This window comes from Ciconia boyciana, chromosome 14, assembly GCF_034638445.1.
Source record: "Ciconia boyciana chromosome 14, ASM3463844v1, whole genome shotgun sequence".
NCBI classification, from domain to species: Eukaryota; Metazoa; Chordata; class Aves; order Ciconiiformes; family Ciconiidae; genus Ciconia; species Ciconia boyciana.
Genome location: NC_132947.1, coordinates 465,873 through 479,931, shown reverse-complemented (window position 1 = coordinate 479,931; position 14,059 = coordinate 465,873). Strand labels below are relative to the sequence as shown.

The 14,059-nt window shown below is 65.3% G+C and overlaps 1 protein-coding gene across 7 annotated transcripts; it reads right to left on the bottom strand.

Moving 5' to 3' along the window:
- Positions 1-3,572: 3,572 nt before the first annotated feature.
- ZNF335 (zinc finger protein 335) lies at positions 3,573-14,059 on the bottom strand. Of its 7 annotated transcripts, none has more exons than XM_072879592.1 (28): positions 13,980-14,059; positions 13,346-13,577; positions 12,688-12,961; positions 12,184-12,261; positions 11,608-11,937; positions 11,333-11,467; positions 11,093-11,251; positions 10,714-10,972; positions 10,431-10,608; positions 10,235-10,347; positions 10,010-10,028; positions 9,686-9,802; positions 9,520-9,596; positions 9,241-9,401; positions 8,874-9,103; positions 8,685-8,793; positions 8,506-8,600; positions 8,062-8,345; positions 7,814-7,952; positions 7,353-7,742; positions 7,121-7,263; positions 6,615-6,754; positions 5,967-6,070; positions 5,755-5,832; positions 5,489-5,572; positions 5,247-5,312; positions 4,982-5,063; positions 3,573-4,396 (listed from the first exon to the last, which is right to left on the bottom strand). In XM_072879592.1, the coding sequence occupies exons 2-28, from the start codon at positions 13,544-13,546 to the stop codon at positions 4,278-4,280; spliced, it is 4,164 nt and encodes a 1,387-aa protein (XP_072735693.1). In that variant the 5' UTR covers positions 13,547-13,577; positions 13,980-14,059; the 3' UTR covers positions 3,573-4,277. The 7 variants fall into 7 exon arrangements, with proteins under 7 accessions (XP_072735693.1, XP_072735696.1, XP_072735695.1 ...); XM_072879595.1 differs by having other exon boundaries at positions 3,573-4,393; XM_072879594.1 differs by having other exon boundaries at positions 7,814-7,949.

Below are 14,059 nucleotides of genomic sequence, written 5' to 3'. Positions count from 1 at the left end.
TCCTTGTCCGGGCAGCCTCCGGGTCCCGTGGCCGTCTGTCCTGCCCGGCCATGGGGCTGTCCCCTCCCCAGGGCGACAGCCCCGGCCCCCACCTGGCCCTCGGGGACGGGACGCAACCGCCCCAGCCCTACCCCTGCTCCAGCACCGCTGGCACCCCCTGGGGGCACCCGCTCTCGCGGGGGGGAGATGCCAGCATCGCCGCCACACTCCAGATCTTGGGTTTCTGGGGCTGCTTGCCCTGCCCAGGGCCTGGCCCCCCCTCGGGGCTGCCCCCGCACCCGTCCTGCACGGGGCTGGAGTCAGGGCGGGGGGGGGCACCCGGCAAGGCCCCCTCGCCCTCGCTGTCCTCGCCGTCCGAGGTGCCATGCGGTGCCCAGCCTGCCTTGTTCTCCTTCTTGAGGCGCCGGCGGGCATTGGCGAACCACGTGGAGACCTGGGTGAGGCTCATCCGGCTGACCACGGCGAGCATCACCTTCTCCCCCTTGCTGGGGTAGGGGTTCCTGTGGTGTCGCGCCAGCCAGGCCTTCAGTGCCCCGGTGCTCTCCCGTGCCGCCACCGCCTTCGCCCGCCCCAGCTCTACAGGCAGGGGCTGCCAGCAGCAGGGTGGGCAGAGCCCGGCACTGGGCAGCAGCCCCGGCGGCACCTCGTAGGCTGGTGAGACCTGGAGGGGGCACAGGGGTGTCAGGGCAGGACGGGGTGGGGGGCACCCACGGCCAGAGGAGAGGGGCCGGGGGACGTGGGGGCTCAGCCCTTCGCGCACGGGAAGGAGCAGAGCTGGGTCCTGCCCGTCCTCATCCTCTCCCGTGCCCGGCACTGCGTGCCCCAAGGTGCCGGGGTGCAGGAGGGTGCGGGGGGGTGGGGTGGGGGCCAGGGGGATGCCAGGGCGGTGCAAGGAACCTGGGACAGCAGCTCCCCAGCCCCGACCCCAACCACCCCACACAGCCCCAGCCCGGTCCTGGGAGGGGTCCCACATCCCGGCCCCCCGGGAGCTGCTGTGCGGCACTTACCGAGGGCGCCAGGAGGCTCAGGGGCGGCAGCAGGCTGTAGCTGGCCAGCACGGGGCAGGGACAGGGACAGGGCAGCAGGGCTTGGGGGGGTCCCTGCAGGGCTCCCCAGGGTCCCCTACAACCTCCCGGCTCTCGGCCTGGGCTCCCCTCACCCCGAGGAGCTGCCATGCTGCGGGGAGAGGAGCCGGGGAGCTGGTCCCAGGCATTTTATAGCTGCCGGGGTCCGCGGTGACTGACAGCTGATTAGGGGGTATTAGCACCCACGAGAGCGGCAGCAGGGATCTGGGGCAGCTGATACCACCCCCACCCCACCTCTTGTCGGGCAGGGAGCATCCTCCCTGCCTGCCCGCCACCAGCCAGGACGTGTCCAGGACCCATGCCAGGACCCCAGCCGCCCCCGGCCCCTCGGCCCTGCGTGGCCCCAGCGCAGCCTGTGCAGCCCCCAGGGATGGGGCGCGGTGGCACCGGGGGCTGGTGCACGGGGCCCACATGAACCCCAATGGCTCCACGGACACCCACAGCCGTGGGGCCGCAGCACGCACGGGAACACGTGGGACGCAGCACGCGTGGGGCTCCACTGCAGTGCCAAGAACCGTTGGACCCCGTCCTTGACGGTGGCCCTGGGGCAGGGGTCGGCAGAGCCCCCCACGCTGCGGCAGGCTGGGTCGGAGGGCCGGGTGCTGGCAGCAGAACTCGCGCACAGCCCGGTAGGACGCGGGTGGTGCGAGGTGCTGCCCTGGAGCCTGCTCCTCCTCCGGTCCTTGCCCAAGCCCCGGTGCCGCCGTGCCTGCAGCTGGATTCCCGGCTGCAGGGGGGTGAAGGGGTCCTGCAGCCCCAGGGACGGCCAGGGACCCTTTGCCTGGGTGGGGGCTCGGCCCCACAGGCACCGGGGCGTTCCCGTCTGCCAGCGGAGTGGGGGCAGCGGGTGGGCAGGGCAGCAGTGGGCAGCTGTACGAGGGGCCCCAAGAGCCCACGACCCCCCGAGCTGCCCGGCTCCTGCCGCTGCGCCTCCCTGCTCAGACTGGGATTATCCCACAGGTTGTATCCATCATTAAATACCGACTAATAACGCTCTCAGGATATTAAATATGTAACAAACCCGCTTAGCACTGGCCGGGGACGGGAAGGGAAGGTCACTGGTGCTAATGAGCCCTGCTGCATCCGCGGGCTCCCTGCAGGCCCCCGGTGACAGCAGAAGGTCCCAGGGCCGAGGTGCCAGCGCTGAGGGGCCCCGAGCCCGCGCGGCCCCGCTGTGCCCGGTGGCCAGAGCCCCAGCAGCACCCGGAGCTCCCCCTGTGCAGCGGCCGGGAGCCCCGGTCCCTTCTGTCCCAGCACCGTCCCCACCTCGGGCTGGCCCTGTGCTCTCAGCAGCCCCAGGCGTGGAAGCCACCGGGCAGCCAGGGGCCTGTGCCGCCGGCCGGGACCAGCCCCGGCCACGACCCCGCAGCGGCCCTGTAACCTTGTCCCCACGGGACTCCTCCAGCCCTGATCAGCGCCGCCAGCCGCGCTGCGCATCCGCTTTATTAAATAATGGGGCTGTAATCTAGGAAAGCGCCTGTGGATTGCTGCGGCGTGCCTTAACCCTGCGTGGCCCAGCTGGAGAGGGAGGGCCACAGCCAGCCGCCGACGGACACAGCTGGACGGTGACCGAGACACGGCCGGACAGGCACGGCCACACGCCGGCACGGCTGGGCACGGACAGGGCTGCAGCTGGACACAGCCACGGCCAGGACAGAGCCACAACTGGCCCTGCTCGCCCCGGGGAGGTGCGGGGCCACCCACACCCCGCTTCCCCAGCTGGGGAGGGAGGTCGGGGGTCCAGCCCGCGCCGGCCCGGGTGTCCGGCGTGCAGGCAGGCTGCTGCCTGCAGCCCTGCGGCACGGGACGAGCAGTGGGCTCCCTGGGGCCAGCGGGCACCCCCAGCAGCCAGGGAGGGAGGGTGCTGCTGTCATTTGGGGCACAACACGGGCTCTGCCTTCGCAGCACGAGCCCCGGTGCTGTCCCCATCCCCTGCACGAGCTGGACCAGGAGCCCGGCTGCAAGCCCGGTGATCACACCGCACCAGTCCTGCAGCCGAGGGGCTCCTGCCTCACGGAAGCTCCTGCTGAAGTTGGGTGGTTCCAGGCCTTTTTCCCCCTCTGCAGATAATCAGTTTAATGCAAAAGCACAGAACTAAAACTCTGAGATTAGCTGTTATAATCACATGTAAATACTTCCAGACAATCCGCTCAGGCAGGGGCGGCGTGTGTAGTTTGGGACAGAGTTACACGGGATTTAGGCTGTTTACCACTCGATTAATTTCATGACTCCAGCCCCAAACCCACTGTTGTACCAGATGCCCGGCTCACTTCCCAGAAGTCAAGGTCACTCAGGCAGGAGGAAGCCGATAGCACAGGGGAGCTGCATCTGCCAGAGGGACCTGCCCGGCCCCAGCGCCAGGCCCTGGGACCCCCCCGCCCCAGCCCCGGAGGAGGCAGCAGGAAGGCTGGGCCTGCCCGTCCCCGCCGGCCGGGAGCTGGGCAGGAGCTGGCGCAGGACCGCAGACCCTCCAGGCGGGCGCAGGCGCAGGTTTCAATCCCTTTTTATTCATAAGCATAGTCAAAGCTTGAGAATGTCAGAATCGAACCCCACCCACAACCACCTACGCACCAACTCCTGAGTCCATCCCTCTTCAGAAGAAAAATAGAACATCTTCCACCTATGATTCTTCCTACTCTGGGTTCCTCCAGTCCAAAGCCCTACTGGTGCCTGCCTGCAGGCCGGAGAAGCCAAGGGAGGGACGGCCGCCCTCACGCCAGGACCGCACGCCCCACAGCTGCGGAGCGGGGAGCGCAGGGCTGCGGCTGCACGCACGCCTCTCGCACCGTACCGTGCGGCTGTGCTCGGCCCCTCGGCTCGCTCCCAGGATCCTCGCGTGCCAGGCAGACGTCGATCCGAGTTTGGCCCACACAGACATGATTCAGGAAAAGGGATTTCAGACCATCAAGTGCAACAGGCAAAGAGATCGGCCACACGAGAGCGCTGCTGCCGCTCAGCCTGCCTCGGCTGCGGAGCAGTCTCTGCTGGAGACAGCTGCCCATGCCAGGGAGGACGCGCAGGACCCTCGTGGCGCACGGCCGAGCGGCAGCAGGCCCCCGCCGCAGCGCGCTCAGGCACGTCCCTCGTAGCCCCGAAGCGATAAGGCAACTGCTGGCTGAGGAGGCTCCTGCCTGGTGCAGCTTGTCCTGCTCAGCACGGGTGTCCCAGCGCCAGCCGGGCCCGGCCCTGGTGCTAGTCCGCCAGCGTGATGACGTCGTAGTGGATCCCCTGCTGCAGCTGCTGGATCTGCTCGGCCGTTGCCTCGGCGGTGAACACGCCCTGCGCCTGGGCCATCGCAGCATCAGCCACTGCTGCAGAGGAGAGGGGGGTCAGTGCCTCCTCGCGTCCAAGGGCAGGGCAGAGCAGGCGGCTCGCCCGGGGTCCCCCTCCACGTTCGCCACCTGCCTCCAGGGGAACGGGCAGGCGTACGACACGAGCACAAGGGCCACCACGCTCACGCGGGGCTCCAGCGGGGAGCCTGGCTCCGGTTAACTCTGCAAACACACATCAGGGTGTCTCCACCCTGTGGAAGCTGCTGCATCTCATCTCCAGGGGAAGGGAGCTGGTACCGTTCCAGAAGGGACACGCTGGGACCAGCAAAGATCTCCCCTCAGACACCAAGGCTGGCCGCTCCCCAGAATCACAGGGACGCAGGCAGCGAGGTGGCAATCCAGCCTCGCCTACCCCAGCCCTTCCGCCAAGGGCCCCTGCCCCGCCCCCCCTGCCGGCTACAGCAACCGAGCAGCCTCCGCAGGCAGAGCCGGGCCGAGAGCACGGCCTCTCAGTGGCTGCTAACGGGCGTCGCAAACTGCCCGGCAGCACCGGCCCCGGAGACCCGGAGGCAGACGGGGCTGCCGGAGCTACGCCAGAGCCCGGCCCTGGGGCCCTGGTCCTACCTGAGACTGCCGAGTGTGCGGCTGCTTCCAGCTGCGCCTGGGTGACGAGCTGCTGCTCAGGCGAGACAGGCATGTACTGGATCTGCAGGGAGGAGAGAGCAGGAGAGTCCGGGAGGGGCAGGGTCGCTCCTGGAGTGCTGCTCTGGCCACAGCTGCTGCAGCGAGTCACCAGCCCTCCTGCACCTTCCATTTCACAGCCCTCCCTCTCCAGCTGTGTGCTCGGAGCCCATCTCATGGCAGCCCTGTCAGCTCCAGCCACCCTCACCTGCGGCTCCTGGAGGAACTGGCTGCCCTGCTCGTACTGGATGTGGGTGATCTGCCCATCCTGTACCTGGGGACAAGAGCCGCTGTGAGGCTGCGTTGGGACTAGCGGGCATCCCTGCCCCCGAACAAAGTTGTGACTCAAACGGAGCAAGCCACGGGGGGCAGGAGGAGGCTGAGCCCCACAGACGGCACCCTCATGAGCCCCATCCGCCGCGCAGAGGGAGCAGACAGCCTGAAGCTTACCTGGATGTGATGTCCCTCTGGGACAACAACATACTCATGGGGAAGCAAGTGCTGTACACCATCCTGGGCAATGATGTACTGAACCTGCAAACACAGGGATTCAGATACAAAGAAGAGGTCACCGCTGCCCACCCCTCACACCGCAACAGGGCTGGTTCTTGTCTGTCTTCTGTGCCTGTTTCCACCCCACCTCTCCCCACTGTCCCCAGCTCCCCCCGCTCCCGCTGCGCAGAATCTTTCGGTTCCTGGGACGTGCCCCCCCTCACCTGGTTGTCAGAGGTCACTAAGTGCTGTACTGTCTGTCCGTCGGCAGTTGTGATCTCCTGGATGTACGTGGCCTCCTCCTGCAGGTCAGCAAGAGCCCAGCGCTGTCAGTGGGGTGGGACTGACCGCAAGCCCTCCGAGAGGAGGGAACCCGCACAGCTTGCAGGGAGCGGCTGCACAAGGTGGGAGGAGGAGATCGACGGGCTTGACTCACCTGGCTCGTGACGCTCTGCTCCTGTGCGACGATGATGTGTTCCTGCCCCAGGGCCTGCTGCAGTCGCTCGGGAGCCAGCACCGCCTGGCCGGACTGCAGAGCCGCTGGAAAGCGGAGAAAGCCGGTGCGGACACTGCTGGGGCTGCTGGCCGGCCCCGCTCCCGAGCGGCCCCTGCCAGGTGCCCACCCCAACGAGGAGCACAGGACAGTCTCTTAGCTCTGCTCACAGAAGGTCAGAAGCTAAACGAAACTCTCCCACCATGACTAAACTATAGGTCACCGTGGGCAAAACGCAACCTCCAAATCAGACCGTGAACTCCGCTTCCCGTTTCAGCCATGAGCTGCTCACAGCACCGCTGCTCCCGCAACGCACTGATCTATTGGGCCCTGCTTAGAGGAAACACTGGACCCCCAGTTCTGCACAGAACCACAACGGTCAGCGCCTCACCAGGAGAGCTCCCTGCACCCAGCCCCCTCGTCTTTGCACCCACCCAGTCCTGCCACCACCGGCAATCCTAACCCGCAGCAGGAATCTCCTGGCCCTGACCCATCTCAGCCCCGCTCGGCCCACAAGCCGGGCGAATCCCCGCACAGGGCTCTGGCCACAGGAAACCCGCAAGTCACCCCGGTCACAGGGACACATCTTACTCTGCAGGGTGGCCAGCGTGTCCTCGTCGCTGTTCAGTATGATGGTCTGCTGGGCAGCAGCTGCAGGCGCCCCCGGCCTCTTCCCCTCCGAGCTGTGCAAACGCTGCATGTGGAACTTGAGGTGCCCATTACGGTTGAACCTACGGGAGGAACAAGAGTGAGGTGGAGTTTGCCACGGGCAGCAGAGGGCCCCTGTGCTTTCTGCAGAGACCCAGGCCATGGGTGCCATGAGCACGTCCTACGACATGGCCCGTCCCAGCTCCCAAAACGCTTCCGTCAGGCTCAAGTACTGAACCTCCCCGTGCAGAAGTTCCTTGGAGACAAAGAAGCTGGGTCCACCTGCAGCAGGAACTGCTCTCAAGGGCAGAGTCCCCTCTAACAGGGGACCACTCCCGGGGGCAGGGTCAGGGCAGGCAGCTCTCTGCCAGTATCCCATCTCCTCTTGAGCCTTGGAGAGCTCTAACAGGATCTCCTGAAGCAGCAACAACCTCGCAGGCTTCACTCACCTCTGCCCACAGATCTGGCAGGCAAAGGGCTTCTCGTTGGTGTGCGTCAGCATGTGCCTGCGCAGGTCCTTCTTGTTCTTGGAGGCAAAGCTGCAGTGCGTGCACTTGTGTGGCCGAAGGCTGGCGTGCTGGACCATGTGGCTCTGGGGGCAGAAGCACAAGCGCGGGGTCAGAAAGCCCCCGTTTCTCCAAACCTCTTGTTCCCAGGGCTGCTCTGTGCCAGGGAACCTACCCGAACCTCCGGCCAGAGGGCTGCAGTGAATGGACAGTCGGGACACTTGAAGGTGCTGGGCCCAATGTGGGCTCTCTTGTGACTCTCCATTTCTGCTCTCCCTGTGAACATGGCTGTGCAAATCTTGCATGAAAACTTTTTGGCTGTGGAAATCTTGCACGAGAGCTTCTTAGCTGTGGAAACCTTGCACGAGAGCTTCTTGGCCACGCCTTGGAGTGCAGGCCACTTGACCTTTGGGGATGAGATCTCCTGCCCCTCAGAGGCTGGGGATAAAGACGAGTCCTTCTGGAGCTGCCTGGTGACACACTGCACTAGGGGCCACTTGACGCCGGCGGGCTGTGCCTCCTGGCCCTCCACAGGCGAGGGAAAGGCAGCGTCCCCGCTGAGGGGCTGAGAGAGAAACACCCAGTCACACCTGCTCACACTGCTGCCCGAGACGGGGAGAAAGCTCAGCTCCTTACCTCAATGTGATGGAACTGGCTCCCCGGAACACTGGATGACATGATATAGTGATTGTTATGGTCCTTCAGGGCCTCTGTCATCACAGCTTCGCTCACCACAACCGCGTGGGAGGTCTCCGCAGGGCTCTCCTCCTCGCTGCTGGGGAGGACGGGGTCAGGGAGGATCTGCCTCGTCCTCCTCACCACTAAAGCCTCCTCATTTGAGGTCAGAAGTGCCTCCATCTCCCTGCTCCTCCCATACAGCTGACCTGTACAGCGTGCCTGGAGCCTGAATCTCCTCACTGATGGGTGTGATGATGCTGTACTCTGTCGTCCCACCAAAGGGGATAGTGATCTGCTGCAGCTCCGAGCCACCCAGGGTCGCCTCCTCGTAAGCCTCCTGCACCAAGGTCTCCCCAGGCTCTGCCATGTGCAGCGTCACCAACTTCTGCTGCTGCTGCTCCTCAGAGTCCATCTCTGCCCCCTCCTCCTGTGCTTGCGGCTCACAGGGGGCCTGCGCTTCTCCTGAATCACTCGGCTTCACCACTGCCACCTGCGAGGGGACAGCAGCTCAGCCGGAGGAAGGCAAGGCTCTGCAAGACACCCCCTGAAGCAGAACAGGGCTGCGGAACGCTGCGGAACGACTGTGGAGGGCTGGGAAGCCTCCCCCTGCCACCCTGTGGCAGGCGCAGCACCCCCTCAGCCCTCCTCACCTGCAGCGAGCCCGTGGCCAGCTCTCGCTGAGCGCTCACGTTCAGCAGGAGATCCAGGGCAGTCTGCGTGGCCAGTTCTGCTGATCCAGCCACATCTGTCAGGGTCCAAAGGAGAGGGTCAGGCACACGCTCGCCCACCTCCTCCCCATCCCCACCCCCTTCCCTGGGAGCTCACTCACCTTGTTCGTAAATGATGGTGGCCCCTCCCAGGGAATCCTGCGAGAGGATGGGGGGCTCTGCTCCCGGGATGGCCTGGACCGCATGGTAGGTGACGGGGCCAAGAGGCGCCTGTGTGAGAGAGAGAGCTGACAGCACAGCCGGGGCCAGCGAGCACCAGGAGGAGCTGGGGCGTGGGCAATGGCACTCACCGGCGGACTGGCCTCTGGCTCAGCCGGGGCCTGCACCTGGCTGTGCTGCTGCTTCAGCTCCTCGATCTGCTGCAGGGTGAAGAAGGGGCGGCGGCGGCAGGGTGGCTCCTCAGGGTGCCTCTGTGCCCACTCCTCGAAGGAGTCAGCATGGCGGCAGTGCACATGGAGGCGCAGGTTCTTCTTGTGCTTGGTGGTGAAGTGACAGAACTCGCAAGCAAACGGCTTCCCTCCTGTGGGACACGGGAGGCGTGAGTCAAGCAGGGGGTCCCCAAGGGACGGCAGGGAGAGCAGACACGCTCTGACCGCCTCCTGGAGAAGCAGGGGTGCAGGACATCAGGGCACGGTGCAAGCAGGCAGCTCCTCTCACCCGTGTGCTTGACAGCCATGTGCGAGACCAGGAAGTCCTCCCGGAAGGTGGAGTACTTGCAGAAGCTGCACTTGTAGGGCTTGTCGTTCATGTGTGACAGCTGGTGGTTCAGCAGAACCTTTTTGTCCTCACAGACGTAGTCACAGAACTCACACTTGAACCTGCCAGGACAACGCTGCCTGTCACATGGGCAGCAGCGACCTTCTGTCCTCCCCTCTGAGGGTGAGCCAGGACACTGGCTCTACCATGGCACGCCGCAGGCTGTTGCCAGGCTCCTACCTGCGGTTGGCAATGGCCTGGATGTGCGTCAGCAGGTGCATCTTGAAGGTGTAGCGCTTCTTAAAGGACTTCCCGCACTGCAGCATAACAAAGCAAAGCAGCATTCACCTCCCGTCCAGCCTCACTCGCCACCAACCCTTCCCCAGGCTGTGTCCCCCCACCTCACCTTGTCACACATGTGTGGTTTCTCCGTGCTGTGTGTCTTCATGTGCTGCGTAAGCCTCTTCTGCATGGGGTAGATACGGTTGCATACGGGGCACGGGAAGGAGTTCAGCTTTGGGGGCTGGAGGGAGAGCGCGAAGATGAGCCCACCTGGGAAGAGCTCACCAGTTTCCTTACCCTCTCCCCACTGCAGGACCTGGGCTGCCTTTCCTCAGGTGATCCAGAAACACTGCCTTCAACGAGGCACCAAGAATTTGTGGAAGACCCAGACATGCCTCTTCCCATATAACAGTGCTGAGAGACAAGCCAACAGGGTACTCAAACTCACCGGATCAGCTCTCTTTTTCCTGAAAAAGAAAGAAGAAAACCCCCTTGTGTCAGCCACATCCCAAGTCCAAGCTCCCTTGTACCCAGACACCAAAACCACCCGTTTTGGAAAGGGCCAGAGGTCAGGGGAAGGGGCAGCCGTGGCTGCCCTCCCAGGGCAGGAGGAACAGTGTTGGTGCCGTTCAGCCAGGCTGCGAGACAGTCTCCAGGACTGCACTTCCCTTACCTGTCCCGGTTGTGCACTGTGGAGTGCCGGATGACATCCTTCTTGTACACGCTGGTGTAATTGCACTCCTCACACTTGTAGGGCTTGCTGCCCACGTGGTTGAACATGTGTTCCTGCAAGAAGCAGAGCGGGGGCCATGAGACCTGGGGCTACCAGCAACCCTCGTGGGTAAGGGAGCAGGACAGACGGCGCTAACCTTGAGGGAGGACCAGCGCCGGGAGCGGTAGCTGCACTGAAGACACTTGAAGAGCTGCGGGTCGTTGGCCTCGTGCGAGTTGACGTGGAAACGCAGATCATCATGCGTGAGGAAACGTGAGCCGCAGATCCGACACAGGTAGGGCCTCATCAGGGGCTTGGGTGACTTGTAGTAGTACCTGCGGAAACAGGACCGGGCTCAGAGCTGTGGTGGCAAGCAGGGGCTGGACCGGCCCTGGGCACAGGCCAGAGGGCCCAGCACCGGCTCGGCACACACCCCTCACCTGCGCCCCATGTACTTGCGGTATTTCTTGCCCAAGAAGCGGCGGGAGGGCCGCCCGCGCCTCCTGGGGATGATGTCTGCCTCCTCTGGGCCCGTGTTGGAGGAAGGGTCCTTGTTCTCGGAGTCGGACTGGCTGATGCTGGGCTCCGCCAGGCTCTCGCTGGTCCCGTTCTCCAGGCCAGAGGAACTGGCTGCTTCCGAGTTCTGCAGCTCACGGCTCGGTGTGCTTTGGGACGTCACCAAGGGCTCCACCTCCCCTCCTGCTCGACAGAACACAACACAGCTCCGTCACACACCCTTCCTACGGGCTCCCGGGAACTCGCACACTGCTCCCTGCTCCAGCCCAGCATGGGGCTGCTGCCGCCTCCCGCTTCCCTCACCTTCAGGCACGTCCTGGGGCATGTCCTCCAGACGAGGAAACTTGCGGGGTCTCCCCGGGCGTCGACGCGGCCTCTCCTCGCTGGATGTGGGGACAGTGCGGCTGTACTTGGGCTGTCGCCCACGGGGCTCATCCTCAGCTGGGTTATAGTCGCTGTCCTCTGGAGGTAAGTGGCCCAAAATGTCAGAGAGAGACTGGGAAAAGACTAGGCTACGTAAGGTGTGGGGAGGACGAGTCCTACCTTCAGGGTCATCAATAGCACCAGCGTCCATGATATCATCATCTTCTTCTTCTTCTGTGACCTCCTCCTCTGCAGTCTTTGGAGCGGCCCCCCCCTTTCGTGGACGTGCTTTCTTCAACGCCAGAGCTGAACCCGCTGCCACAGAGAACAGAAGGAAAAATCTTTACCAGACTGTACTGCCCAACAGGTCCTTACCCTCCTCCCCTTGTTTCTTCCGTGGAGAGAGCAGAGCCCGTCTGCAGTAAGATAAGTTTTCCTCGGCCCTTAGCGCACACCTGGCTGGAAGTGCCGTTCTTTCATGTGGTTGATTAGCGTTTTCTTGGAGACACTCTTATACTGACACATCTTGCACTTGAACTGCTGCACCACCACCACCTCCATCATCTCTTCCAGGGTCTCCATGTCCGGCTGGTCCAGCTCCTCCCCACCATCCGCCTCTCGGGCCTGATCCGGCCGCGCGGGCAGCTCCAGCACTTCCAACTGCTCGGAAGGATCTGAAGGGCCGGGCTGGTCAAGGCATGTGGAGGTAGGTCCATCAGCAACCGCTTCTATCGCCAAGCTATTGGCCAGAGCAGAAGTGGCCATCTGGGACACCATGGGGGCACCTGAAACACCAAAACCACCTTAGCCAAGGAGCAGACCCTCACCTGCATCCAGGCTGCACCCACACCTGGGGCACAGGGCTGAACACGAGCTCAGTGACAAGCTCCCAACAGTCAACACATCCACGGGGACTCTGGTACAGGCACCGTGGCCGATGCAGCTGGGACACCTGCTCCAGGCCCCGCTCTCGCAGAAAAAGCTCGGGGGCAGAGGCAGCCACCACCGGACGCCCCAGGGCGCACCCTTACCATCATCAGGCCCCTGCAGAATGAGGTACTGCGTAGTCTCTGCACCGCCATCCTCCGCGCTGGTCACGGCGATGCAGCCTGGGAAGAAGAGGAGAGCAGAGTGGTAACTGCCAGACGCGGGGGCTGTAGAGTCACTGGGGTTCGCTCAGCTTCAGGCACAAGTGGGAAGGGGCGAGGAAGGTCTGGCTCCAGGGACGGAGCCTGCCCTGGGCTGCTGGCACCGCGGCTGGAGGAGCAGCCAGACAGAGGGAGGGCTGTCCGGCAGCCGCAGCAGCCACGAGCTCCTCATCAAACCCTCCAGCTACTGCAGTAAAGCAAGAGAACCCCCCGCTGATCGAGGTGCATACGTGTGCGTGTACACACTTCCCCTCACCGCCCAAGGTCTGGCACAGCAGCAGCTCCCTTCCCCAGCCCCAGTACCCCGAGCCGTTTGCATGCAGGGCACTCCAGAAGGGGAGCGGGCAGGTCTGCCGCGCGCGCGAGCAGCTGGGAGCACGCACTCACTCTGGATGATGTCAGGCCCAATCGTGGACTCGATGATTTTGTCGATAGCAGAACCTAGGTCTGAGGAAGTGGATGCGGTGGAGTCTGACACGATCGTGGCTCCATCGGTGATGACGCTGGAGTGGACCAGGACTTGTGGGGACTCTGACACCATGATGGACTGGCTCACAGTAGAGACACTGGAGACCAGGGTGGACTGGGCGATGGAGGATGAATCTGGCAGGTAAATCCGGGGAATGGCATCTGTGCTGGAGCTGCTCTCCGACACCTCTTCCTGGCGGAAAAAAAAAAGAGGCAGAAGAGCTCAGCCGAGAGACCTTTGCCAGGCCAGGCCCTTGGGGGAGCCAGCGTACGCAAACGACGCCGGGGTATCGCCGCAGAACTGCCAGGAAAGGCAGCAGAGCAATTCCTTTGGTATCGCCAAGCGCCCTGGATCTCCAGGGCTGCTCCGGCTACCAAGGAGAGTTCCCCTCCTCAGACCGGCCAGCAGACACCCGACCGGTAGCGTAACAGCGCCTGCCGAGGCTGCCGAGCTACAAGAGCTGATCCTGAAGCTCGGTTTGCCAGAAGCGTCTAGAGAAATCCTCAGGAAGCAGAGCCACGGCCGCCCTCCCCTCCCCAGGCTGACTGCCGCCCCGTCTTCCCCGTGAGCTCCTACCAAGGAGACCCCGCTGCTGTCGGAGCTCTGGCCCACGCCGGAGTCATCCGCCCGGGAGAGGGGGCCGGGGGCCGAGGCGGCGTCGCTGCTGTCCGCCGACACGGCCTCCGAGGTCCCGACGCCCAGGCCGCTCTCGGAGGGCTCCTCCCGCGCCGCCTGCGGGGCCGCGTCGCTGCTGCTCTCCACCGCATTCTCCTCCATGCCCGCCCTGCCCGGGCCGCCTAGGCTCGACCTGAGGGGGGAGGCCGCCGCCGTCAGGGCCGCCGCCCGCCGCCCGCTCCCCGCCGCTCCCCGGGGCGGCCGCGGCCGCGGCGGGGGTCCCGGCTCCGCGCGGCCCGGCCCGGGGGCCGGGGCCGCCGCCCGGGGCACCCGCGGAGGGGCCGGAGCCGCCGCGGCGCCATGCCCGGGGGGTCCCGGCTGCCCCTCGCGGGGGGCCCCGGCGCCGCCGGTCCCGTCATGCCCCGCGGCCCTGCCCGGCCCCCGGCCGCCATCTTGCCGCGGGGTCCCCCCCGCCGCCTCCGCGCGCGCGCACACGGCGGGGCGGCCCCGGTGCGCCGGGGCGGGGGAGCCGCCGCCGCGGCGGGGCGAGGGGGCCCGCAGCCGCCGCCGCCCGCCCGTCGGCCCGCGCCCTCACCCGGCCCGCCGCGCCCCCACCGCGCCTCCGCCGGAGCCGGCATCACGGCGGCCGCCATGCCCCCCGCCCTCGCGCCGCGC